Source organism: Astyanax mexicanus, chromosome 2 (assembly GCF_023375975.1).
Source record: "Astyanax mexicanus isolate ESR-SI-001 chromosome 2, AstMex3_surface, whole genome shotgun sequence".
Lineage (NCBI taxonomy): Eukaryota > Metazoa > Chordata > Actinopteri > Characiformes > Acestrorhamphidae > Astyanax > Astyanax mexicanus.
Genome location: NC_064409.1, coordinates 24,124,677 through 24,152,164, shown reverse-complemented (window position 1 = coordinate 24,152,164; position 27,488 = coordinate 24,124,677). Strand labels below are relative to the sequence as shown.

Sequence of the window (27,488 nt, the reverse complement as noted above, 5' to 3'; positions counted from 1 at the left end):
ATGAAAGACAGGGGTTGAGTGCAATGCCACCTACAGAAGAATCTGATAGGCCTCATATAATCATATAAAGACCATTTAGGATGTAAATCCCGCCCACAGAGCACACTAAGCGGTCTACTGACAACACAAAGAGAGACCAGTCAGAATGCTCTCTATGCCAGTGTCCTTTTTCATATAATTGTGGGCATTAGAAAGCTGCTATCAATTTGTCCTGCGTTACTCATAGTGCCAAAAGGTTCATATTTCTCTGATCCAGAGTGTCTGATTCTACTGCCAATACTTCTTTACAGTGATTAGCCAAGCTGTTCGTGTGCATTTGCACATCTGTGTCAGCAATTGGTGCAACTAAAAGTAATAAAATGTCAACAAACACTTGGGCACATAGTGTACACTGACTTACACTGAAGTGTTACCTCACTGCATGGATTGGTAATACCCACACCAGTATAAGCTGTGAGGTGTTAACTTGTAAGTGAGGTTAGAGGTTGGACACTGGCTGACCAGTGTCCACCCACAGTGGACAGGGCAAATGATGGTGACCGGCAGTGTCTGGCTAGAATTGTCCATGTAAAGTGACTGAAAGCGACTCTGGCAGAAATTACATTCACATCCAATGCAGTAGACCCCGCCCACATATCTCACAGATCAATGCAGTGTTCGTTTTCATCCATTAGACATGTCAAAAGTCATGGGACACAGTATGAAACACAGTTTGAAACACACTGTAAACATATTGATGTGATTTGCTTGCATGAATGAGTGGCATGCATGTTGAAACAAACATTTAACACCAGTGTGACCAACACAAACCATCTGCACACACACACACACACACACACACACGAGAGGAATCAGATGAGTGTAGGGTTTCCCCAAAAGGAAAACTGTAATATTTTAAGCAGGTTTTTGCTCTTGGAAACAACATGTGACACAAGAACACACATTTTATCATTTAGAAATGAATGAAGCTCTTTGTACACAAAACATTCTGACTAGCTTTGATATTCAAGTACGCAACATGTCCAAATATTTGTTGACACCCCTTCTAGTGAACTCAGCATTCAGCTGATTTAAGTTCCACCCACTGCTGCTCAAACAGATGTGCAAAAGCACTCACACCGCTTCTCTGCTCCTTGAATGCATGAAGTACTGCCAACATGATAGGACTGTGGAACGAATATATAAATATAAAGCTATTGGCACCACGACTAATGCAAGATATGGGCTAAGGTTAAATACACTGAGCACTGAGACATCCCAGAATACTCCAGTTAAGAGTATACACACACTGAGACATCCCAGGATACTCAAGTTAAGAGTATATACATGCACTGAGACATCCCAGAATACTCCAGTTATAAGTATACATTCACTGAGACATCCCAGAATCCTCAAGTTAAGAATATATACACGCACTGAGACATCCCAGCATACTCCAGTTAAGAGTATATACACTCTGGGATGTCCCAGAATATTCCAGTTAAGAGTATACATTCACTGAGACATCCCGGAATACTCCGATTAAAAGTATACATGCACTGAGAAGTTTCAGAATACTCCGGTTAGTAGTATACATGCACTGAGACATCCCAAAATACTCCAGTTAAGAGTATACACACACTGAGACATCCCAGAATACTCAAGTTAAGAGTATATACATGCACTGAGCCATCCCAGAATACTACAGTTATAAGTATACATTCACTGAGACATCCCAGCATACTCCAGTTAAGAGTATATACACTCTGGGACAACCCAGAATATTCCAGTTAAGAGTATACATTCACTGAGACATCCCAGAATACTCTAATTAAAAGTATACATGCACTAAGAAGTTTCAGAATACTCCAGTTAAGAGTATATACACGCACTGAAACATCCCAGAATACTCCAGTTAAGAGTATATACACGCACTGAAACATGCCAGAATACTCCAGTTATAAGTATACATTCACTGAGACATCCCAGAATACTGTGGTTAAGAGTATACATGCACTGAGAAATCTGATTACTGACCCAGGTAACAGAAAACTTCATAAGAATGTTTAGCAACATTTTGAAAAGGTTCAAGGAAGATTAACCTGTAATGTTGCAGAAATAATGTTCCAGGAATGTGAGATGAAAGAAAGAAAATTCTAATGTAAAGTTCCAATCTAGACAAATATTAACATTATGGAAATGTTAAAGGTAACATTTCCAAAACTAAAAATTTTAACACTTACGCAAGTGGATTTCCATATTTTACTCTGTGTTTTTTATAAGTACTTAAATAATCAGATAACTTTGGTATCTCACTGCACTGACAGGTCTATGCATTTTGGGTAAAAGGGGGAGGAGTTATGTAAATTAGATTTTTTTTGGCCAGACAGTGTGTGTGACTGCAGCAGTGCCGGGTTTCAGTGGCTGTCAGACGGGCTAATTATCCTGCCTGCAGCAGATTGAGTTTTCACACCAGCCAGAGCTGCTGTCTGCAGCATGTTCACTCATTTGCATGCCTTCATTATAAATAATTGTGTGTGTGTGTGTGTGTGTGTGTGTGAGCAAGAGAGAGAAAAAGAAAGAGGGACACTGAGGTGATGGGCCGCCTGCCACATCCTGGGCATTAGCGTAATTTACAGGCTTTGGTGTGTGTGCTGTCACTGTGTGTTCTATATTAGAAGAGTGTGTATGTATGTGTGTGTGTGTGCGTGTGTGTATGCATGACTGTGTACGTGTGTGTGTGTGGTTTTACAGGCCAGCATCTCTGACAGTTTCACTGGGAACCGTAAATCACTTCATGTGTCAGAATGGAGCTAATTATTTCCCCCTGCCACCGTTCTCTGTCTCTGTCTCTCTCTCTCTCTCTCTCTCTCTCTCTCTCTCTCACACACACACAGACACACATACACACACATACACAGACTCCCAGGTCCCACTGTGATGCTGTATAGTAATAGTAGGCACAGTGATTTTAGAGCTGGTTGTAAACTGTCAGGAACACTAAAGAACATTGTGACCTACCTGCTGACAAATCCACTACACTACCTTTTCTTATCTCAGTAACACTCTTACTGAACGCTGTACACAATCAAATCCTCACAGCAAGGCTTCAAATCTAGTAGAGTCGTCTCTGGACAGGAGAGACAGTTACTCCAACAAAAGCAAAATAAAGCCCTTTTAATAACCTTTATTTCAAAAGAAACAATGAATGAGCAGGTGTCCCAATACTTTTGGCCATACATACTGATATGCCAAAAGTCACGAGACAGGAACTAGTATCATGTCCTGTGACTTTTGACTCTAAAATCATGGAGGTTCCAGCCTAGCATGGGAACGATCCACCAAAGCTCTGTTTGAACACATGTTCAGATGTGGATAAATGAATAAAATCAGATTAAGGAAATACATGCAGTGTAAACCCGATTATGGGGGAACACAATGGTCTCTTTATCATATTTGGTGAAATTCAAAAACCACTTAAATCTGATTTAATGGTATGGTGTTTACATTATAATTAGACTAATCTAATAACTGCTGAAATCAGATTAAGGATCACTATATGGACAGAGGACGGAGTGGGCTAAAACTTTGTTATATTATAATTACCACATCCAACGTGTCGACTGCAAGATTGGACTATTCATTTACCATCTGACATACAACCATCTGCCTAAAAGTGTGTAGGCCCCACATGGGCCACAGAACAGTTCTGACCAGTCGAGGCATGGACTCCACACAAGACTACACAAAACCAAGACTAGCATTACAGCAGATCCTTGAAGTCCTGTTGTGAAGTGGGCAGGGCTTCCATGAGCAAGGCCCTATCAGTGAGTGGTTGTGTCACCGGTTCACCTGCAGTCCTTCCTGAGAACTTTTAGTACAGTAGATACAGCTAAATATAAAAAAAAGAGACCACTTAAAATTATGAGTTTTTTTGGATTTTTACCAAATTGAAAACCTCTGGAATATAATCAAGAGAAAGATGAATGAGGTCAAGCCATCAAACCAAGCTGAACTGCTTGAATTTCTGCAGCAAGAGTGACATAAAGTTACCCAAAAGCAGTGTGTAAGACTGGTGGAGGAGAACATGCCAAGATGCATGAAAACTGTGATTAAAAAACAAGTTCATTTTACCAAATATTGATTTCTAAACTCCTAAATCTTTATGAATATGAGCTTGTTTTCTTTGCATTATTAGAGGTCTAAAACTCTGCATCTTTTTTTTTTTTTTTTTTTTTTCAACCATTTCTGATTTTCTGCAAATAAATGCTCTAAATGACAATATTTTAATTTGGAATTTGGGAGAAATGTTTTCTGTAGTTTATAGAATAAAACAACAATGTTCGTTTTACTCAAACATATACCTATAAATAGCACAATTGATAGAAATCGATTCAGAAACTGAAGTGGTGTCTTAATTTTTTCCAGAGCTGTCTATATGCCAATGCTGTAATTTTACGTCTACTATGTTTGACAGGTGATAAGATATTATACTGTATGCTTCAGATAATTAACCCTTCCTTTCCATTTTTAAAGCTCTTCTTATTGCATCACTGTGGTACAAGTTACTCTATTCCATCAACATCCCACAAGACCTGCCTGATGTTCTGGAGATGTTCTGACCCAGTCATATTCTAGAGCATCACAGATTGGTTCTTGTCTCAGTGTCTCAGATTCTTATGTTTATTGATTTTTCCTGATTTATTTTGCCTCAACTTCAACTTCTAATATGTAAATCCCCCTGCATTACAAGAAAAAATTAAATCAGATTATTATGAATGTTATTCACTTTACCTGGTAGTAGTTGAAATGTTATGGCTGGTTGTATATCCTGATCTGTCACATGATTTTTTTTAATAAAAATAATTAACATTATTTGCTCCATCTCTGAGGGGTTATAATGTTCTGGCTCATAAATAATTCAGCGTATAGTTGTCGGATCACTCTGCGGTTCTGAGGTCTGTGTTTTTTTTTATCACTGAGCTGTCGTATCTGTCGTTTCCGTGTGCCAGTGAAAATAAACGTAACCCTGGCGTTCTCCGCTGCCTGTAATTAATGCCCTGGCACAGCCGGCGCTCTAATTCCTCTGCTGAGGCCTGCAGTCTGTGCTAAAGTCTCGGGACAGCCGTCCAAACCCGACCATCAGTTTAGAGTCCAGCAGCGGTAATATTTCAGCTTCACTGAGGGCGCAGTGTTCCTCTGTTTATTTAAAATATGTTACAGCGAGACTGAAGACTGAAGGTCTGGAGTTTTACAGGGTTGAAATGCAATTTAAAATAAAACTTAAACTAACTTACACTGCAAAATATTGAACTGCAGAATCCTGATACATAAATAAAATGCATTAAAGCAGCTATCTACACTACAAAAACAAGATTTATCTATACTCTCAGAGCTTAAAGCAACACAGGGAATCAGTTTTACTTTAAAGTGATAGTTCTACTGGATGGGGAGGGGACAGGATAGTCATCAGTATCAGTTATGTATGTAGTCATGTCTCAGATATGCAGATATACAGTATAAAAGATTACAGATGTGGTCTGATTAGATACTATGTCTTCCTACAAGGGGTCATAAAATTGCTTCATCTATTGTTCTGTAAAAAGTCTATCTAGGGCTACTTTTGGGTAGTGTGGTAAGAAATCATTGATTGTTGGATATGCTTCTAATTCATTATGTACAAACTTTGGTAGCCAGTGCAATTGTTAGCAGTGGATATGTTTAATATATTTTACAGTGCTGTATAATTGTAATAGTAGTGATTACACTGTCCATATCAAATTAAATACAAATAGTAGACAATTTAACAGTACAAATAAGAAAATTGAGAAGAAAATTTAAGAAATAGGGATATAGATATAGATTTTGAGAAAGGTGGACGATCACAAGGAGCACAGAAGTGGCATTAAGTTATCCAAAAGCAGTGTGTAAGACTGGTGGAGGAGAACATGCCAAGATGCATTAAACTGTGATTAAAAACGAGGGTTATTCCATCAAATATTGATTTCTAAACTCTTTAAGCATTATGAATATGAACTTGTTTTTTCTTTGCATTATTTGAGGTCTGAAAGCTCTGCATGTTTTTTTTGTTATTTTAGCCATTTCTCATTTTCTGCAAATAAATTCTCTAAATGATGATATTTGTATTCGGAATTTGGGAGAAATGTTGTCCCTAGTTTATAGAATAAAACAACAATATTCATTTTACTCAAACATATACCAATAAAAAGCAAAATCAGAGAAACTGATTCAGTCTCTTAATTTTTTCCAGAGCTGTGTATAAGTGTCTCTTCCTTACAGAGACCAATAGAGATCAGCAGTGTTTAGTTTGTTATATTTTATATTGTTACTATCTGCTCCACTTCTACTTTTTTTGCTTTCATTTTTTATCACTCCAGGAAAGACAACTTCTCATTATTTCTGATACACGCCACTTGCAACGGGAGTGAGTAAACACACTGTATAATGTGTATTGGTGCATGTCTGTCCATGATTGCATTAGACTGGATGGATTAGCCCCAGCAAGGAGACAGATACTGGATGAGCAGAAAGAGAAAGAGAATATGTGTGTGAGAGAGAGAGCAAGAGCGAGAGAGTGTGTGAGAGAAAAAGAGGGAGCGAGAGGGAGAGACGTGAAGTAGAGGAGAGGCTCAAGTGTTTAAGTGTAAGAGTGTAATAGGAAACCCGCTCTCCTTCTGTTGCTTCGTCATCTCTCTCTCTACTCTCTCTCTCTACTCTCTCTCTCTCTCTCTCTACTCTCTCTCATTTTGGTTGTCCCTCCCTCTCTCCTTGTCTCTCTCTCTCTCTTTCTCTCTCTCTCCTTGTCTCTCTCTCTCTCTCTCTCACTCTCACTCACTCTGTGGTCCTGCAGAGGCAGTTGGATGGATCATCTCTCTCTCTCTCTCTCTCTCTCTCTCTCTCTCTCTCTCTCTCTCTCTCTCTCTCTCTCTCTCTCACTTTCTCGGTGTGGATTTACCAGCAGCTGGGTGTCAGTAGGGCTGAATGAGGAGGACTGTAGGGGTATTGGACAGCACTGAAAGTGGACGGGACTGAAGGTAAGTCCAGTTTAGAGTCGAACCCTGTGTTATAAATGAGTGTGTGTGTGTATGTGTGTGTGTGTGTGTGTGTTAAGGGGGTGTGTGTGTGTATATCTGAGGAGGTATAACAGGTGCAGGGTCCCAGTGGAGATTGAGGAGGAAACTATAAGTCCTAATACGGCGGCCGGTCAGTCCCGGTAACTCAGCCGGACACTGAGAGATGCATCTATATTTAAACACTTGTTTATTTGTTTGTTTATTTGCTTGTTTATTTGTTTGTTGGTGTGGCTTCAGTTTTATTACTGTAGCTAAGGTGTTAAATTGAAAGTGTTAAATAGCCTGAGACCTGATGGTGGTCTGTTTTTCAGCTCCTCACTCAAATAACCCTTTTTATTATTAACACTTTTACTGATATTGGAGTATGTGTGTGCATGTGTACTGAATATGTTGATGTACAGAGAGGCTAAGGGATTTGTTTGTGAGACTTAAATATGTGTTTTCTGTTTATTTAAACTTTATTAGGAGTATACTGAATGTTTGACCCCTAAACTGCAGTGATATTATTCACTTATTATTTTTTAAAATTATGTTGAATGTCATATATTTAAGTGTTGACTAATTTTATTTTATTCATAGAGTTTTATTATATATATATTATATTATATTTATTGGAGTTTTATTATAGTGTCTACAATGAGTTATTCTGTATTCACAGTATGAGTTTTTTTATAACTCCTTTCCCATTTCAAACTGTTCACTATCTACTATGAATTATTTAGTATGTATGATTTTTCTGGAGGTACTTTAAATTATTCCGATTAAATTATAAGTTTTCAATATCCACTAGTAGTTATTTTGTATCTTTTAAAAATTATCCAATACCTGTTATGAAATATTCAATAACTATGCATTACTCAGCCATGATTTGAAATTATTCAAATCAATTACACTATGAATTATTCACATCAGCTATAAACTGTTCTGTAGATACTATAAACTAACTATTCAATATCCTTTTTTGTGTTATTCAGTGTACAACATAAATGATTCAGTATCTGCTACAAATGATTTAGTGTCCGCTAAGAATTCTTTAGTATCTGCTTAAATATAAAACTGAATTATTCAGTGTCTACTGTGATTTATAGTACTTACAGTGTTAAACATGTTATATCTCTACCTGAGTATATACACTTTGTCTGAGTATTTTGACTGTTTATCTTATTGCTGCTTATAGGCAAATATTTTCTATTTCTATTCCTTCTTCTTCTACTTCTTCTTCTTCTTCTTCTACTTTATTATTATTATTATTATTTATTTGTTTATTTGTTAAAGCTGCATGTGAAACTACTTAATATGATATAGATATTTAGCTCTTTGGTTGGGTAATTGCACAGGTTGTTGTGTCGTTGTGCATAGTGTACTTTTGTTGAGCTGAAGCATCTGGTGTGCTGGAAAACAGCATCTTCCCCATATCACAAAAAACTACTGTAGCTGAATATGTGTACTGTCATATAATGTGTGTGTGTGTGTGTGTGTGTGTGTGTGTGTGTGTGTATGTGTGTGTCTCAGTAGAGAGATTAAAAGGTGCATGGTTTGTTTGAATGCAGCATTGTCCCTTTACTGTGCCTTTATGGCTATTCCAGGTATATACTGTACAGAGTGTGTGTGTGTGTGTGTGTGTGTGTGTGTGTGATTGAACACAGCATTGACCAATTGTGTTAACAAACCTATTGATATGGGGTATCAGTTACAGTATACTGGTACTTTATACAGAGTGCATCTTCTTTCTTTTGTTTCTTTCTCTCTTGCTATTTGTGTGTGTGTGTGTTTGTGTGTGTGTGTATGAGAGTGAAGGGTGTGGTGTGGATGAAAATATGAGTCTCATTATGCGTCCGAACATCTGTTAGATATAAACAGATAAAGTGAAAGTGACACTCTACACTCTAAAAAACAGAGGTACGATATGAGTACTTTTTTGTACTCGAAGGTACATTCTTTATAATTGTACCCTCAAAGGTACAATATTGGTCTTTACAGGGTCAGATTTGTTCCCTCTGAAGTACAAAGTCATTTCTAACAGCAATAAGTACAGATTTGTACCATTTAACCAGCCAAAAGGTACATTCAGTATTCTGTATCACTGTACTAATGAACAGTATATATTTAAATTGCACATTTTTTATTTGAAAGCCAGACAATTTTGTATCATCAAGTTTTTGAGCCATTTTTAGTTGATGACAATGTTTATAATCTTTATAATCTTTACTGGCACAAAAACCATGGGTACAAAAAAGTACTTTCACTGAAAGGTACTTTTTTGAACCTTAATATAAGGTACAGCCCCAGCGACAAGCTTTGTACTCTTTTAAGTACAAATCTGTACTTATATTTCTTAGAGTGTATTAGTTTACTGCTTCCCTTAACTCTGGCCCACTCATCTCTGACACATCCCAGTGCTCCCAGCCCCTGTGTGTCTCCTTTAATGGATTTAAATGAGCCCTGAGTGTAGTGTGTGTGTGTGTGTGTGTGCTGCATGAACATGTCAGTAAAGTGGATCAGTGTGAGGAATTGAAGTGTTCTGTGAGCTGCTGGGTTTCTATTGTAGTATAAATGAATCTCCTGCTGCCTGTATTGTTGGATGTATGAACCTGTTTGCTTTGGTAGATATGTAAATGATTAAAGGTGTGGTCTGATTACACACTGGGTTTTACCACAAGAGGGTGTAAAAGTGCTACCTCCACTGCCCTTTAGAAAGAGAGACTGTCAGAGGTTACTTCTGAGCAGTGTCCCTCCTGGTGAAAAATCACTGACTGCTAGATATGTCTCTATGACATTTTGTCCAGTTGACAGACTTTGAGAGGGGGTACATCTTTAAACTGAGAGATTATTTCAACAAAATGTTCTGTCAGCTAGCCTCCACCACTGTTATATGCAGTGGTATCTGGAATGAGAAAGCTTCTTTAATCTTTAATTGAGGATCCAGGTTGTGTCAGGTTGTGATCTGACAGCAAGTACGGAGGTCTTGTGGTGAGCATTTGTAATCTGGGATTACAACTGGCATTTTTAGCAGGATAATGCTCACCCACACACTGCAACATTCAGGCAGTAAGTAAACAATCAATTGATGAAGTTGATGCATTAAAACAAGAAAAATGCACAAACATAAGAAAGACACATTGACAAGAACCAAACAGTGATGTTCTAGACAATGACTGGTCGTGTACTGGTGCTGATTCTGAAACTGTATTTCACCTCTATCTACAAACATATATTAAAGAATGAAAAGAAAAGTTAACTGTTTTACACAACTAACTTTTAAAATAACACATAACCCTCTTTCAGTCAGTGGCTGAGAAACTTATTTGAAGTAGTGGTAATTCTGAATGAAAAACACTGAACCTGTTATTGCTGTGTCCTATCAGACCCTGGAGGGGATGCTAAGAAAATAAGGAGTAGAGATTTGTCCTAGATTATACAGAGGAAAATGTTATAGAAGCAATACAAACATCAGAAACACGGGATACCATAGAAACACTAAATACCACCGGATAACACAGAAACACTGGATGTCACAGAAACACTGAATACTACAGAAACACTGGATACCTCAGAAACACTGGATACCACAGAAACACTGAATACCACAGAAACACTGAATACCTCAGAAACACTGAATACCTCAGAAACACTGGATACCTCAGAAACACTGAATACCACAGAAACACTGAATACCACAGAAACACTGAATACCACAGAAACACTGAATACCTCAGAAACACTGAATACCTCAGAAACACTGAATACCACAGAAACACTGAATACCACAGAAACACTGAATACCTCAGAAACACTGAATACCTCAGAAACACTGGATACCTCAGAAACACTGGATACCACAGAAACACTGAATACCACAGAAACACTGAATACCTCAGAAACACTGAATACCTCAGAAACACTGAATACCACAGAAACACTGAATACCACAGAAACACTGAATACCTCAGAAACACTGAATACCTCAGAAACACTGGATACCTCAGAAACACTGGATACCTCAGAAACACTGGATACCACAGAAATGCTGAATACCACAGAAACACTGAATACCACAGAAACACTGAATACCTCAGAAACACTGAATACCTCAGAAACACTGGATACCACAGAAACACTGAATACCACAGAAACACTGAATACCACAGAAACACTATATACCACAGAAACACTATATACCACAGAAACACTATATACCACATACTCCTTCCTTGTGCAAAAATAAAGCATAAATGTTATGGCTGATGGACTGCATGTATGCTTGAGTGTAAAAAGTTTCGGTAAACTGCCTCTTTAATCCTGGAATGTCAGACAGTGATTGTGATGCTCTTCCAGCTGTTTAGCTGTAAATTTTCTAAAGGCAATGTCCCGTGAAAAGTGAAATTTGGGATGTTGAGGAATTCCTGAGCATGTGATTGATGATGGTGAGGTATGTGACGTGTGTGATACAGATAATACTGTTAGAGAGGACCTCAGCAACAGATTACCTCATTGTTTACAGACTTCACTGTGAACCTGTTACAGTAAGATAAAGATAGCTTTTAATTAGCTTTTAATATTGGTTACTTCAGCATATTTAAATAATTAAATACAGTTATATGAAAAGGTTTGGGCACCCCTATTAATCTTAGTAATTTTTAGTTCTAAATATTTGGGTGTTTGCAACAGCCATTTCAGTTTGATATATCTAATAACTGATGGACACAGTAATATTTCAGGATTGAAATGAGACAGTATTGTTGACCGATGCACAGTGACACCATCTGCAGCAAGATGATGCTGCAGCTCTTTGGAGGTGGTCTGTGGATTGTCCTTGACTGTTCTCACCATTCTTCTTCTCTGCCTTTCTGATGTTTTTCTTGGCCTGCCACTTCTGGGCTTAACAAGAACTGTCCCTGTGGTCTTCCATTTCCTTACTATGTTCCTCACAGTGGAAACTGACAGGTTAAATCTCTGAGACAACTTTTTGTATCCTTCCCCTGAACAACTATGTTGAACAATCTTTGTTTTTAGATCATTTGAGAGTTGTTTTGATGAGCCCATGATGCCACTCTTCAGAGGAGATTCAAATAGGAGAACAACTTGCAATTGGCCACCTTAAATACCTTTTCTCATAATTGGATACACCTGGCTATGAAGTTCAAAGCTCAATGAGGTTACCAAACCAATTTTGTGCTTCAGTAAGTCAGTAAAAAGTAGTTAGGAGTATTCAAATCAATAAAATGATAAGGGTGCCCATACTTTTGCACCGGTCAAATTTTGGTTTAATGCATATTGCACATTTTCTGTTAGTACAATAAACCTCATTTCAATCCTGAAATATTACTGTGTCCATCAGTTATTAGATATATCAAACTGAAATGGCAAACACCCAAATATTTAGAAGATTAATAGGGGTGCCCAAACTTTTTCATATGACTGTATGGTCAGATTTAGATCAGATCTGTACATTTCTATTTGGTCCAATAAAAATATTTTAGTTTATTTCAGTTTACCCCAAATCAGTTCAAAAGGTGTCAAAAGGATTCATATTGATTAATCAGGTAAATATATAGATACCAGGGTTTAATCCTAGAACATGGCGGGTGATTTTCACCCAAACAGTATTTTCATGTGCTTTTTATTGTGTTGCTGCTGTCTGAGTTGCATGGGACTTTGGGTAGCTTCAGGATGCTCATTGATGTCATTAATGTAATGGTTGATTCCCTCCTTCCACTGGTTATAACTGATCACTAATGATTTTTAAGACATTTACAACCTAATTAGAAACCATTAATAAACTAATTTATAAATCATTTATAAACCTTTTATAAAGGTAGTCTTATTTTAAAGTGGTACCGAAAGTTCAAATGTGTTCAAATGTTTCAAGTGTGAAAATGTAAGTTTGTAGTGGAAGTAAAAAAAGTAATCACAAATAATTACTCCAGTTAAGTATAGATAACCAATAGTTTTACCTAAGTACTTAAGTTACTTGATACCTTTGATCTCCACAAATGTATTATGTAATAGTAGAGTGTTGATATTTTGGTTTGTGTGGAGTAATCAGATGTAGTGATCTGTGAGAGGCCGTGTGAGGACGCCGCTCTGTGTTCAGACTGAATCGGATTGGATGAGATCAGATGTGTGATGTATGATGGAGGATCAGAGGGATCTCAGGTTGTGCTGAAGTTCTGACGCTACTGTACACTCAACACCTCACACCCTGACGCTCTGACCCACTGATGACTTTACCAGATGCGTGTGTGTGTGTGTGTGTGTGTGTGTTTGGGGGCTACAGGCCAGTAAGAGACGGAGCAACAGCCGCCCGCCCAGCTTAGTCTCTCTAGCTCATCAAAGACCATCCAGTGAAGTGCTTTACAGTTTTCCATATGCTCCAGAACATACATACACACACACACACACTCAAATATGCGGACACACATGCAACGTTACATTCTTTCTATGCTTTCTCTTTTACTATCTCAGACAAGTTAAAAGAAAAGCCTTTGTAATGTGTGCAGCATCTAATTTTGCATTGTCTTGTTGAAGTTCTGAGATATTAGTGAATAAAGTAAATTTTAGAGCTTGTGTTCTGTACAGTAAAGTTGTGAGTGGTATTAGTGAATATAGTAACTCTGTATTGTAGAGCTTGTGTTCTGTACAGTAAAGTTGTGAGTGGTATTAGTGAATATAGTAACTCTGTATTGTAGAGCTTGTGTTCTGTACAGTGAAGTTGTGGGTGGTATTAGTGAATATAGTAACTCTGTATTGTAGAGCTTGTGTTCTGTACAGTAAAGTTGTGGGTGGTATTAGTGAATATAGTAACTCTGTATTGTAGAGCTTGTGTTCTGTACAGTGAAGTTGTGGGTGGTATTAGTGAATATAGTAACTCTGTATTGTAGAGCTTGTGTTCTGTACAGTAAAGTTTTGAGTGGTATTAGTGAATATAGTAACTCTGTATTGTAGAGCTTGTGTTCTGTACAGTAAAGTTGTGAGTGGTATTAGTGAATATAGTAACTCTGTATTGTAGAGCTTGTGTTGTGTACAGTAAAGTTGTGAGTGGTATTAGTGAATATAGTAACTCTGTATTGTAGAGCTTGTGTTCTGTACAGTAAGGTTGTGAGTGGTATTAGTGAATATAGTAACTCTGTACTGTAGAGCTTGTGTTCTGTACAGTAAGGTTGTGAGTGGTATTAGTGAAGATAGTAACTCTGTATTGTAGAGCTTGTGTTCTGTACAGTAAAGTTGTGAGTGGTATTAGTGGATATAGTAACTGTATTGTAGAGCTTGTGTTCTGTACAGTAAAGTTGTGAGTGGTATTAGTGAATATAGTAACTCTGTTTTGTAGAGCTTGTTGTTGATAAAGGACATGGTGAACATATGGTTTCTGTTCTGTACCGTAAAGTTGTAAGTTGTACACTTTACACATTGAAAATCCCCCTGATTTCTTAAATGATTTAATGATATGGGCTGTAAAAGTGGTTGTCTCTATCTGGAATACCAAAGGAACTACTTCCGTGCCTTGAGTTGTAAACTGAGTGCCTGGAATGATGAAATGTACTGTACTTGAGGCTACAGTTGTTCAGGTATTCTGGTACTGAGTCCTGAGAGACTGCAGGAAGTTCCAGAGCTGTGCTGCCTGATGTTCTTCTCTACAGTGTTTATCAATCATTCACACACTTCATGTTTTAGCCATGAGTACACATACACCTCCATCCCTCCTCCACCACCCACTCTCTCACTTTCTCCATTTACTCGTCTTACAGTCATCCCACACACCAGCTTTTTTCCAGCTGAACATCTCACAACCATACAGTATTCATTAGTGTTTTTCAATAAAGTTATAAATTAAGTTCTTTTAATTAAGTCACGTCTGAGTTTTTATAGAATATATAAAAATTTAAAATATTAAAACAAATATTATACACTGACGTATAAAAAGTCAGAGGGTAGCAGTTTACCATAGCAACACCATAGCAAACACTTAGCAACCACCTAGCAACTATTTAGAAACACCATAGGAACATTTATAGCAACACTTTAGTAACCTCCTAGGACCACAAAAATAATGTAGCAGCACCATACCAACCACCACAGTGAATTATGGGAGTTGGAGTGAGGTCTGATAGTGGGTGCAGGTCAATGCATCAACAATGTATCTTCAAGATATTTGCCTTAACATATTCATACTTCTACTACACTGATATATTGTCGGTTTGTTACTGATACTCTCTTAAGAGTTTTTTAAATGTAGTACAAAATATTAACAAATCCTGACTTCTAAGATCTAAAGCCCACCACTGTTTAATACAGAAAAGAGGGATTGAGTTCATAAAGGAAGCAGTATATACTGTAATGTCTCCATCAGGGAGATAAAACAACAGCTTCAAGGTTCAAAAGTCTAACGTCTCTTTTCCTCTGCACATTCAGTATGAAAATATCTTCACCAGAGCATTCCATCAAAACCAGTTCAAACACAGGTCTGGTGTTTAACGAGATGCACGTGTTGGGCTGTCCTGCAGCGGGACGTCTTACAGACTGAGCTTTACGCTTAATTAATGCGCCGGGCTGAATTTCTGCGAGCTCAGTGTTTCTGGTGATGGACAAGCTTCTGTAGGTCTTTTCCACAAAAGAGTGTGTTTAATATGTATAAAGAAGAGTCAGGGGGCAGAACCCCCGGCCCGGCTGGAGGAGCGCCTGTGTTTACTTATCTAGAACACACGGAACAGTGAGCACACCCTCCGCACTCCGTCTCCTGAGCCATTACACCACCTTGACGATCAATAATACATGAAGAGGAGTTTACTTTACTCACTGAAGAGGAAACTAGATAACAGCACAATAGCAGGCTTTACTAATGTAAGGGTGTGTGTGAGAGTGTATGTTTCAGAGTGTATTCATCTCATTGTGGGCTGTATTTGTAAAGAAATTGCTTCATAATATATGTCCAAAAAATGTGTAACCAAATGCAGCATTTGGTTACACACACAACTTGTCTAGTCCTTGTAGAACAGAAGTACTGCCAAAAGAATATTACTCTCTGGAGCAGATAAACAAACATGAATAATAAATGGAACCATGTCTAATGCCAGGTGTGGGCTAGAGGGATATAAATCCCCCAGTATGAAGCTATGGAGCAGTGGAACTGTGTTCTCTGGAATGGTGAAGCTCCCATCCAATACTTTTGCATGGGATAGGTTGGGGAGCTGGGGATGTGGTGAGATGATTACTGTCCAACATCCTTGCCTTTGTCAAATTCTTAATGCAATCAAATGCTCACAGCAATGTTCTTGTTCCAAAATCTAGTAGTAACCCTTGAGTAAACCTTCTAGTTATTACAGTAGAATAGCAGGATAAACCAAAAGCAGGATAAACTCTTTTTAATACCCTTGATTTCAAAAGAAAAACAAATGCAGGTTACCAGGATATTAGCAAGTGGTTGCTGTGGTTCCCAATGTTACTAATGCTACAAATCACTGGCAAACCCCTTAACAAAACAGTGTTTCTAGTGGAGCTAAAGGTCAGTTAGCTACCTAATGACTATGGGCCCCATTTTAGTGACCTATAGCGCACTGGTCAATTGCGGATTTTGCAGCTTAATTTAGAGGCGTTTGTCAATACAAGCAAAAAGCATCTACTAATTCTCCTAATTAATCACGGGTGTGTTTTGGGTGTAACGTGAAAAAAATCAATCAGTGTAACACGTGCCATTAACTTTGACAGCCAGATGAGCCCTGACTTTGGCGGGTTCGTATCTCAAAAGCACAGCACTTTGTGCTTCTCAGCAAAGGATACTGACCTGATGGAGCTGTTGAGGGATGTTCGGGTGCTAACCTGGATTATATCCAAATAACATAAAACCACGGCAGCCCAAATCACGTCAGAATTCAATGTGCACCTCAACTCTCCTGTTTACACCAGAACTTTCCGTCAGGACAATAAATGATTGTGGTCTATGATGAAACATTAAACTGAAACTTTAAACTGATATACTCTGATCTTCTCTCTACAGGTGTGCTGGTGTAGTTTTGTATCCTCACTGTTGGAGTGATGGAGGGGTTGGTGAGGTCTGTGATGTTGAGGCTGGTGATCCTTCCTCTCCTCTTCTTCACCACCTTCATCTCCGCTATCTCTCCACCACAGCCCAGAGTCTTCCTCCCCTTTCAGGGTAAGTGCTGGTCTGTTACTGTGGTCATGTCTGCTAACATGTCCTGCTGAACTGAGAACAGTCCACCAACAGCGTCCTGTAGATGGTGTCCCGTGGACAGTGGCCTGCGGGCAATGTCACGTGATCACTGATGAAGGACTAGAGAATGACCAACATAAACTCTGCAGCAACAGATTCAGAGCTTCTGTCTCTGATTTTACTTTATTTACAAGCTGGATTGTCTATCTACAAGGTAGGAGTGTCACAAACAGTGAGTGAAAACAGTGTTTAAACACTCCAGCAGCACTGCTGTATCTGATCTAACACCTCATACACCACCATCATGCTGATCACTGTCTCTGCAGTCTGAGAACGACCCTTATAATAGCTGCTCTCTGGTGGTCCTGTGGGGTCCTGAGCATTAAAGAACTTAGTAATAAAGTAAACAGAGAAACAGATACAGGACTACAGTCTGTAATTATGGAACTAAAACATGTCCTGTATGATCAGTGGAGCATGAAACATGGATAATGGGTGTAGAAACAAGGAGGTGGTCATAATGCTTCTACTGATTTCCCCCTCTGAGGGTGATCTTCTCTAAACCAGCTGCAAAACGTGACGTCATCCCCCATGTCTCAGTATCAATCTTCTCCAGCTGCCACCCACTCCTCCTGCTGGGTTTTCTCCCATTAGTATGTGCTAATGTGGAACGAATGTCTCCAATTGGCCGGCCGTCACTGTTTGGATGGGTTTGGATCGGTTGGGGGCTGTTTTCATTTCTCATTTGTTTCATGTGGTGAATAACGCCTCTTATCTCAGAAAAACAAGAACACGGGCCAGTAGATTAATGACACGGCTCTGATGTAAGCGAGGCTGTATAAAGTGGTATGAAAATGAGGTATAGAGAACATCAGATTACACCAGATGTGTGTGACTTCATTATGGGTTCAGTACAAGAACAACATCTAAATAACTCTCCACCATCACTCCCCTTTCACAGCTTAGGCCAAAACAACTTTTCACTGCAAATATTGCATTGTGAATGATTATGTTGTCATTTTTAGAAAAGAAGATATGATATTAGGAGATTAGTCTAACCCCCCCACCCCCCCCCCCACAATAATCACTCTTATACACAAGAATAAGATATATTAGTCCATAAACACCCTCAATAAACACTCCTATACACAAGAATAGGAGATATTAGTCCATTAACGCCCCTCGATAAACACTCCTATACACTAGAACAGGAGATATTACTTTATAAACCCCCTTAATAAGCACTCTTATACACTAAAATAGGAGATATTAGTCCATGAACACCCTGATAAACACTCCTATACACTAGAATATGAAATATTAGTCCATTAACACCCTCAATAAACACTCCTATACAATAGAATATGAAATATTAGTCCATAAACACCCTCAATAAACACTCCTATACAATAGAATATGAAATATTAGTCCATAAACACCCTCAATAAACACTCCTATACAATAGAATATGAAATATTATTCTATAAACACCTCATAAATCACTCCTTTACACTAGAATATAAAAAATTAGTCCATTAACACCCTCAATAAACACTCCTATACACTAGAATATGAAATATTAGTCCATAAACACCCTCAATAAACACTCCTATACAATAGAATATGAAATATTAGTCCATAAAACCCTCAATAAACACTCCTATACATAAGACTAGGAGATATTATTCTATAAACACCTCATAAATCACTCCTTTACACACAAATAGAGGATATTAGTCCATAAACACTTCAATAAACACTTCTATACAATAGAATAGGAGATATTATTCAATAACCACCTCATAAATGACTCCTTTACACACAAATAGAGGATATTAGTCCATAAACACTTCAATAAACACTCTTATACACTAGAATATGAGATATTAATCCATAAACACCCTCAATAAACACTCCTATACAATAGAATGGTGGATATTATTCTATAACCACCTCATAAATCACTCCTTTACAAATGAATAGGGGATATTAGTCCATAAACACTTCAATAAACACTCTTATACCATAGACTACGAGCTATTAGTCCATTAAGACCCTTAACAAACACTCCTATACACAAGAATATGAGATATTAGTCCATACACACTTTCAATAAACACTCATATACACTAGAATATGATATTTTAGTCCATAAACACCCACACTTAACACTCCTATACACTGAAATAAGGGATATTAATCCATACATGCATCAATTAACGGTTCTATACAATATAATGTTAGTTAATAAACACCCTCAATAAAAAGCCCTTTACACTGGAATAGGAGATATGAACCCATAAGCACCCTCATTAATCACTCCTATACACAGGAATAGGGGATATTAGTCCATAAACACCTCAATAAACACACATATACACTAGAATATGAGATATTAGTCCATTAACAACCTCAATAAACAGTTTTAAATGTCAGTATAGACATGTTTGTGAATGCATCAGTATTCCATTAAAGTTGTACCCCTCGTTAGAGAAGAAAGGGCTGTTAAATTTTAACCAGCACCGAAAGTTCTGGACCCCCAGCTCAGTTTCAATGAAACCAGGTTTTGGTGCTGCACTTTATGAAAAGCCTTGGGACACAGATCACTGGCTGAATTGGAAGGGTTGAAGGGGGAATGTAAGCACACTTCAGTATTTTGCCAGACTCCTCCCTCCTCACCGGACCCTCAGTGTTGAATTTGCTTTGATCCATGTCCAGAACTCCAGGAGAGCTGTACTAACACAGCACAGACACTGGCAGAGCTGACTGGAGGCTACTTTAAACAGAGATTCACCCATAATTTGGTGTCTTTAATCTTTACATGGAAATGATATTTGAGCGTGCTCAAGAAAACTGTTTACTGTCCTGTAGATGATTACTGATGATCAGTGCCATCCAAAAGTTCTCCAGGGAAGCATAACTGGTGATCTGGCAGCAGGGTCAGAGTCACCCAAGACTCAATGATGCAAACCATAGAGATCCTTTAAGCATTCACAAGTACATTATTTAATGATTTAAGTAGGTACTGCAATAATTTCTGACCAGCCACCAGTGGGAAAGTACTGGGCAGTGACCAGTCACAAAAAGTCTCCCATGGGAATGTGCTAAGAAGTGACAAGCCATGGGAAATCTTCCCCATGCACTGTACTAGTCAGTGACCAGCCAAGGCAAGTGCTACCAATGGGACTATACATGGCTAATATCCCATAATTTTGTCAAATGTCAGCCTTGGGACTGTACTAAACAGGGACCAGCCAAGACAAATCAGACCCATGGGACTGTACTAAACAGGGACCAGCCATAGCAGTTCCAACCAGTGTGACTGTGCTAGTCATAAACCAGCCAGGCAAGTGATATCCTTGGGACTATACTAACCATACCCTAGACATACCCTAGACGTAGGCTAGCTATGAATTCCACCTTTGGGACCATACTAATGAGTAACCAGATATGGGAAATCCTATTCTAAGGGCTGTACTAACCAGGGACCAGCCAAGGCAGATCCCCTTCTTGGACCATACTAACCAGGGACTAGCCATGGCAAATGCCACCCTTAATACTATACTAACTAGGAATCAGCAATGGCAAGTTCACCCTTGGGGTCCTAATACTGAGGGACTAGCTACACAAATCCCCATGTTGGGACCGTACTAGGAACCATTTATAGTAAATCCCACCAGTGGAACACAATATCACACATACCAGCCATGTTAAATCCCAGCCCTGTTCTAACCAGGGAACAGCAATGTTACAGCAATGTTGCTAAATTTCCTTCGGGATCAATAAAGTATCTATCTATCTATCTATCTATCTATCTATCTATCTATCTATCTATCTATCTATCTATCTATCTATCTATCTATCTATCTATCTATCTATCTATCTATCTATCTATCTATCTATCTATCTATCTATATGAGACATACCTCTGTTGGGACTGTACTAACCAGGGAACAGCAATGAGATATACCTCTGATGGGACTGTACCAACCAGGGAACAGCAATGGCAGATCGCACAAATGGGTCTGTACTAGTGAGTGACCAGTCAGGACAAATGCTTCTCTATGGTACTCTACTACTCTCATTTTTAACAGGACAAATCTCCCATGTTAGGACCGTTCCAATTAGGGATGGTCCACGACAAATCTGACAGTTGGGACTATACTAACCAGGGAACAACCATGGCAAGTCCCCTTGTTGGGACTATACTAATCAGGTTGGACCACACTTTCCAGGGATGACCCACAAAAAAAACTTTTGGCAGGACCCCACAAGGACACCTATAAAAGTCCCACCTATAGATCTACAATAACTAGGGTCAGTTATTCCAAATCCCTCCCCTGGGACTAAACTAATTAGGGACCAGCCCATCCACATCCCACCAGTGGGACTATATTCTCCAGGAACCAGCCACTTCAAATGGATCAAACACAGCAAATTCCAACCAGTGACCAGCTATGGGAAGTCCCAGTTCTGTAAGAGTGCTTGCAAAAAAAGGTTAGACAGAACAGAAAAATCAGTTACAGTATTTTTGATCGCAAAAACATCTTAATAGTTACTGGCCAGAAGGTTACAGAATTAGTCTGGACAGTTTCTCATGTTTTTCACTGGTTCTGTTTTTGTCTGGGTGGAACATTTGATTCTATTCTCCTTTTTACTGCGTCTCACTTTTTCATTATGTCTCTTTCCAGCCATTAAAGCTTTCATTTTTGCTCATCCTTCTATTTTTTTCTTTCCTTATTCATAATTTCCTGCTCTTGCTAACTTTTTTCCTGTTCTTGTGTCCTGTCACTTTACTGGTTTGAGTTAATGGTTTCTGTATGGATGGCCTGGGAGCGTGGCAGCCTGGAAGGAAAGGAAACCTCAGACACTCTGAGGAGCTCCAACAATCAGAGCTCCTGGCTGGTTGTTGAAAAGTGCCACGTTACCCTCTTCCCTCAGCGCTAATCTGGATGACCTACTTAGTGAAAGGTCATGGTGATGACAGCCAGATAAAGCTTCCTGTGTATCCAAAGGGAATGGAGCAGCTCTGGGTCAGATCAGAAGTTTTTGGACGCCGTGGCTGGTGTAGACAAAAGCGAAAAAGATAAAAAATCTAAATCCCAGATTGGAATTCCAAATGTAGTTTCTGACTGAAGGTTCAGGCCGGATCTGGACTGGATTAACATTTCAGCTCCAGATGAAGCAAGACTTTTTTAGTTTTTTTAGTTACTGTTGGCTTTGTGTCCCAAATGCAATCAATCAACAAGTACATTTTGTTTGGGGCTTCTTTAGATCTTAATTGGAGCTACAAGGAGCTACAAAGTTGTTAAGTGCACTAATTAGCATGATGCTAACATATTGATTACAGTACACTTAAAAATGACATGCTTTTCATTGGATTCAAGTCAGAATGCCTATTATTCTTATTATTTACTTGTTAAAAAAAGCATAAAAATATTAATCTAACTACTCTATATGTCCAAATGTTTGAGGACACCCCATCATATTATTCCCATAGAATAAGACTCTCTCACACAACAAGTTTAGATAAACATAAACCTGTTGGCATCATGCCTAATGCTGGGTATAAGCTAGAGGGTTACAAAACGCCAAAGATTGAGCTGTGAAGCAGTGGAACTGTGTTCTCTGGAATGATGGAGCTCCATCCAATACTTTTGGAAGGGATGAGTTGGGATGAGTTAGTTGGGGATTAGGTGGGGTGGTGATCATAATCCAACGTCCTTTGATCCTGACCTCACTAACCTGAGCTTTTGTCTCTGAATGGAAATCAAATCTTTACAGCAATGTCTAAAGTCCAAAGTCTAGTTAAAAGCCTTTTAGAATGGACAGTTGAGTCCATTCAGTTACTCCAACAAATGCAGGATAAACTCTTTTTTTAATACCCTTAATATCAGAAGAAATACTGAATACATGAGCAGATATTTTGGCCAATATTTTGACTATTTTTTTTCTGTACTTTAGTCAATGTGTCTTATCTCTCAGAATCTCATTGCAAAATCTTAGTATTAAAGATGAACAGAAGTTTGAGGAGCTGCTCTCAGATCAGATTTCCTAGCCCAGTCTGAGTGAAAGGCCAGATGTGAATGTGCTGGTCTCAGGGTTCTGGCTGAGCTGTGGTCTGGACGGGTCTTTAAGGAGAATAGAGAAATTTCCAGAAGAGTTTATAGAAGAGAGGAGATGCAATGAATGAAGCTCAGCTCTGGATCTCATCACTGTCATGACTCTGTCTTACACTGGGATTCCTATCAACCAGTGACTGTATATAGGCCTGGACAAAGCCCAACTTTGTCCAACTCTCAAAAGAGAAGCCACCACAGGCTTAGTGCCTCTGCTGGTTGGCTACAATAGTATGTTACCATTCCAGTAAGTTTCAATAACAAAACAGATCTGCTCATTTTCATTTTATTTTTCTCTTCTTCAATGACTTTACATCTCCAATGTCGCAACAATTCCAACAATTATTTTTTTTCTGTGCTAATATCACCACATTAGTTTATAAACCTACTATACCCTTACCCTTTAGTAATAAAGTGATTTAAAGGCAATTAACACATACGTCATGCACTTTATGAAGTTATTTGCATTTTTTTTGCTAGGCTGATGTTTTAATGGAAAAATGCTTATTTTTATCTATTATTAATTTAGCTGTTAGCCAGCTTGTTAGCTAACATTAGTGTAGACAGACTTGCTGAACTTGGTTGTAGTAGTACTTGGTACTCGATCAGCTCTCTCCTTACTTTTATGTTCTGGTCAAAATATCGTTTTTAACTATAACCGGTGCATTCTGAATTTCTGGCAGGTGTTCAGAGGTTACTGGAGTGTAGTAGTTTGATTTATCAGTAGTAAACAGAGTACTATATTTTTTGCACTATAAGGAGCACCGGATTATAAGGCACACTATCAATGAATGTCTATTTTCTGGTCTATTTTCATACATAAGGCGCACCAGATTATAAGGCACATTATGCGACACTAGTAAGAAACAGGGGAGTCCCCATGTTTCCCTTCTAATTCAATACACTGAGAAACCCTGAGTGTTCCAGTAAGCCAGGGCCATATTAGCTAGTGGTTCGTTCCACGTAGCTTGTGCTAGCCGGGGGTAGCAGCAGGCTACAGGAAATAATACTCACCGCCCTATGGCAAAAGATCTACCATGTAGCGTGGTTGGTGGCTAATGCTAATACTGCTCCAGCAGTGCTAGCTGGGGGTAGCAGCAGGCTACAGGTCGATAATACTTACTAGAGCAGGGATGGGCAACTGGCGGCCCGGGGGCCGCACACGGCCCTCGTCATCACTCAGTGCGGCCCGCGAATAGATCAAAATAATTTCATAATTTCATAAAAAAAAAAAAAAAAAAAAAAAATTCTATAATATAATAATTCTACTTTTGACCGCTAGAGGGCGCGCCGCTGCCAAATAATAGCAGGCACGGGCGCACAGTGAGGAAGAAAGTCAACAGCCATGGCCACTAGCAGTGGCATAAAGAGAAAACTTGACCGAGAAAATCGCATTTTTCAGACAAAATGGGAAGAAGAGTACCTTTTCACCGAATTCAAGGGAAAACGCATTTGATGTGCACGAGGAGTTACTGAAATTGGCATCTCTGCACGACACCACTAAAGGCAGCGATATATTCAACGCCGTTACCAGTGCTGTGGGTGAATATGGTGGCTTTGAAAAGCTGTCAACTGTTGTTACGGATGGCGCACCTGCGATGCAGGGAAGACACAGAGGTTTCGCGGGGCTACTCAGGCAGAGCGGAGTAAACTGCCCTATACTGCACTGCATTATCCATCAGGTGGGTAGAGTCATATACACGCCCTGGCCCGCCGGCGGGCCAGAAATTTATGAAAAATAATACCTGGCTATGTTTATGAATAGTTATGAACAGTTATAGGCTCAATATAGACAAACAATATACTTTATATACAATATACTATATATTTTAAAGCTTAGAAACTCTGCTTTTCAGTTATCTAGCCTATTTAGCAGTATTTCCTTTCAGAAAATAAGTATTTAGGGCGAAATATGCCTAGTTTCATAAAGATATTAAATACTGTTTTCATATTTGCGTTTATCGCACGTCCATATTTGGTCGGTCATGTTATACACCATTCAAACCGTCTGGCTCTCCTGATTCCGGAACTGTGCTCCGTTTTACTGTAGGATGTACGGTTCCTAATTTAGAGCTGAACGCGCGCGTCGGAGCGCGTGTTTACAGTTAAAACCTGCTCGGGTTTTGTCCTGGGGTTACCTCAGGACACACCACACACCCCCCCAACCCCCACCAGCGCGTCCCCCAAACTCTTACCTTCAAAACGCGTCCAAACTTAAGATAATCCATCAATCCAGTCTCCTATAATCCCCATTTATATCTAATCAGTGCTGGAAATCATTTCAGGCAGAAAGAAATTAATAAAAACTTTAACTCCTTATTAAACGCGCTGTATTCGAGGCTGCACGTGTTAACGCACGTGTGGTGACTCAGCCAAGCCTACTGCACGTGACGATATGCAAATGAGGACTGTCAGCCAATCAGGGGCCGAGTTCAGACACCTTCATACTGCAGAATAAAGTATAAAATGAGTAGTTTTTATTATTATAAAGTTTCCAGTCCTTTGGAGAAAGAAAATACCATTACTGCTTCAGATCACTATAATATTTAATCAGTAAAATGGAGCAGTTTATAATTTTATATTTATAATGCATATTAAAATGCATTAATATGCAGAAAATAGTTGTTGATAAATGTTGGTGCTGTAAACATACAGATATAAATTCATATAAAATTTGTTCTTATTGAAAATAATTTGTAGCGTTTTTCATATTCAATTATTTGAAGTGCGAGGTCATGTGGCCCTCCAAGGGTCATGCTGAAAAAAATGTGGCCCTCTCCATCATGGAAGTTGCCCATCCCTGTACTAGAGCTTAGCACGGTTAGCAACTGATGCTAATACTGCTCCAGCAGTACTAGCCAGGGTTAGCAGAAGGCTACAGGTCGATAATACTCACTAGAGCTTAGCACGGTTAACAGCTAATGCTAATACTGCTCCAACATTAGGGCTGGAGAACTAAACTGAAACTCCAGTATAACTCTGTACTTCAGCAGAGTGACTTACTGCTCCTCACAACCTGACTGGTAGAATTCATACATAAGGTCCACCAGATAATAAGGTGCACTGATGATTTTTGAGAAAATTAAAAGATTTTAAGTGCAAAAAATGCAGCAAACAGAGCTGAGCTCTGATACATTAATTTAATGTAAGTGTAAATGGTAATAAAATACATCAACTGCACTCTTAGTGTTGTGGCAATTACACAGACTGGATAAGCCTGAGGGAATCCATGGTAAAAACAACTCTACTTCTGGTCACTTAGGCTGAGCTGGAAACTCAATGAAGGCGAGCTGAGACAATGAGCTGGGTCTGGGAGAAGGAAGAGTTTGGCTTTGCATCTAGTCTGCAAAATGAACAAAACTGTGGACATTTTTGACTTCATTACTGTAGAATGGAAAATAATTGAATCCCGTCATCCAAGCTTATATACAGTAATTTTTATCCACTATGATTTAAAGACGTACTGCAGAAGCCAAACTAATAGGTGCTAAACAATAACATATCTCTATAGTTATATAAGTTATGAGGTAGGTTGAGCCTCTATGGATTGCATCAGTGACCCCTGGGAGGACATGACCCTGTCCCTGATAAAAAATGTTGTCCACAAACTTTTGGACAGGTGGATACTGTATATTCTGCTGAACTCTTCCCTTTAAACTGAGGTCTGGAGAAGTGTTTAAGAAGCAGACTGAACTCCCCAGAAGAATCCACGGAACAGCGGCGGTGTAATGAATGAATCTGAGAGATGGATCACTTCAGGAGATGTTGAGAGATGTGATTTGTTCGTTGTCGGGATGTCTGCTGTGTCTCACTTGAGTGAAGATAATATAAAAACACATGCTGGTTACAATGGGTGGGTGATTTGATGGACACATCAGTTTCTCATATTTTGACTTTTGTTCCTAAGTTAAAAACCTGCTGCAGAAATATATACTCTCAATGTGATATAAAACTCTACACTCTGTATGTGTGGAGGCATACAGGTTCTGCATGACATCCTGCAACACACTGCTGTGTGTGGACGAGCATTCTCCTGCTGAAAATGCCAGTGGGAAGCCCTGCCATGAGAGGCAACACATGTGGCTGCATGATGTCCTGCGGGATGTCCCCGTATCACTACCAGGGGTGACA

General features: G+C 38.9%; 1 protein-coding gene across 1 annotated transcript in view; it reads left to right on the top strand.

Moving 5' to 3' along the window:
• Positions 1-6,835: 6,835 nt before the first annotated feature.
• Positions 6,836-27,488, top strand: part of sema3c (sema domain, immunoglobulin domain (Ig), short basic domain, secreted, (semaphorin) 3C) — a 99,606-nt gene continuing 78,953 nt past the window's right edge. Inside the window, exons 1-2 of the mRNA XM_022671463.2 lie at positions 6,836-7,034; positions 17,065-17,220. Of these exons, the coding sequence (XP_022527184.2) occupies positions 17,103-17,220 (118 nt within the window). The 5' untranslated portion in view covers positions 6,836-7,034; positions 17,065-17,102. The remainder of the gene's footprint in view (positions 7,035-17,064; positions 17,221-27,488) is intronic.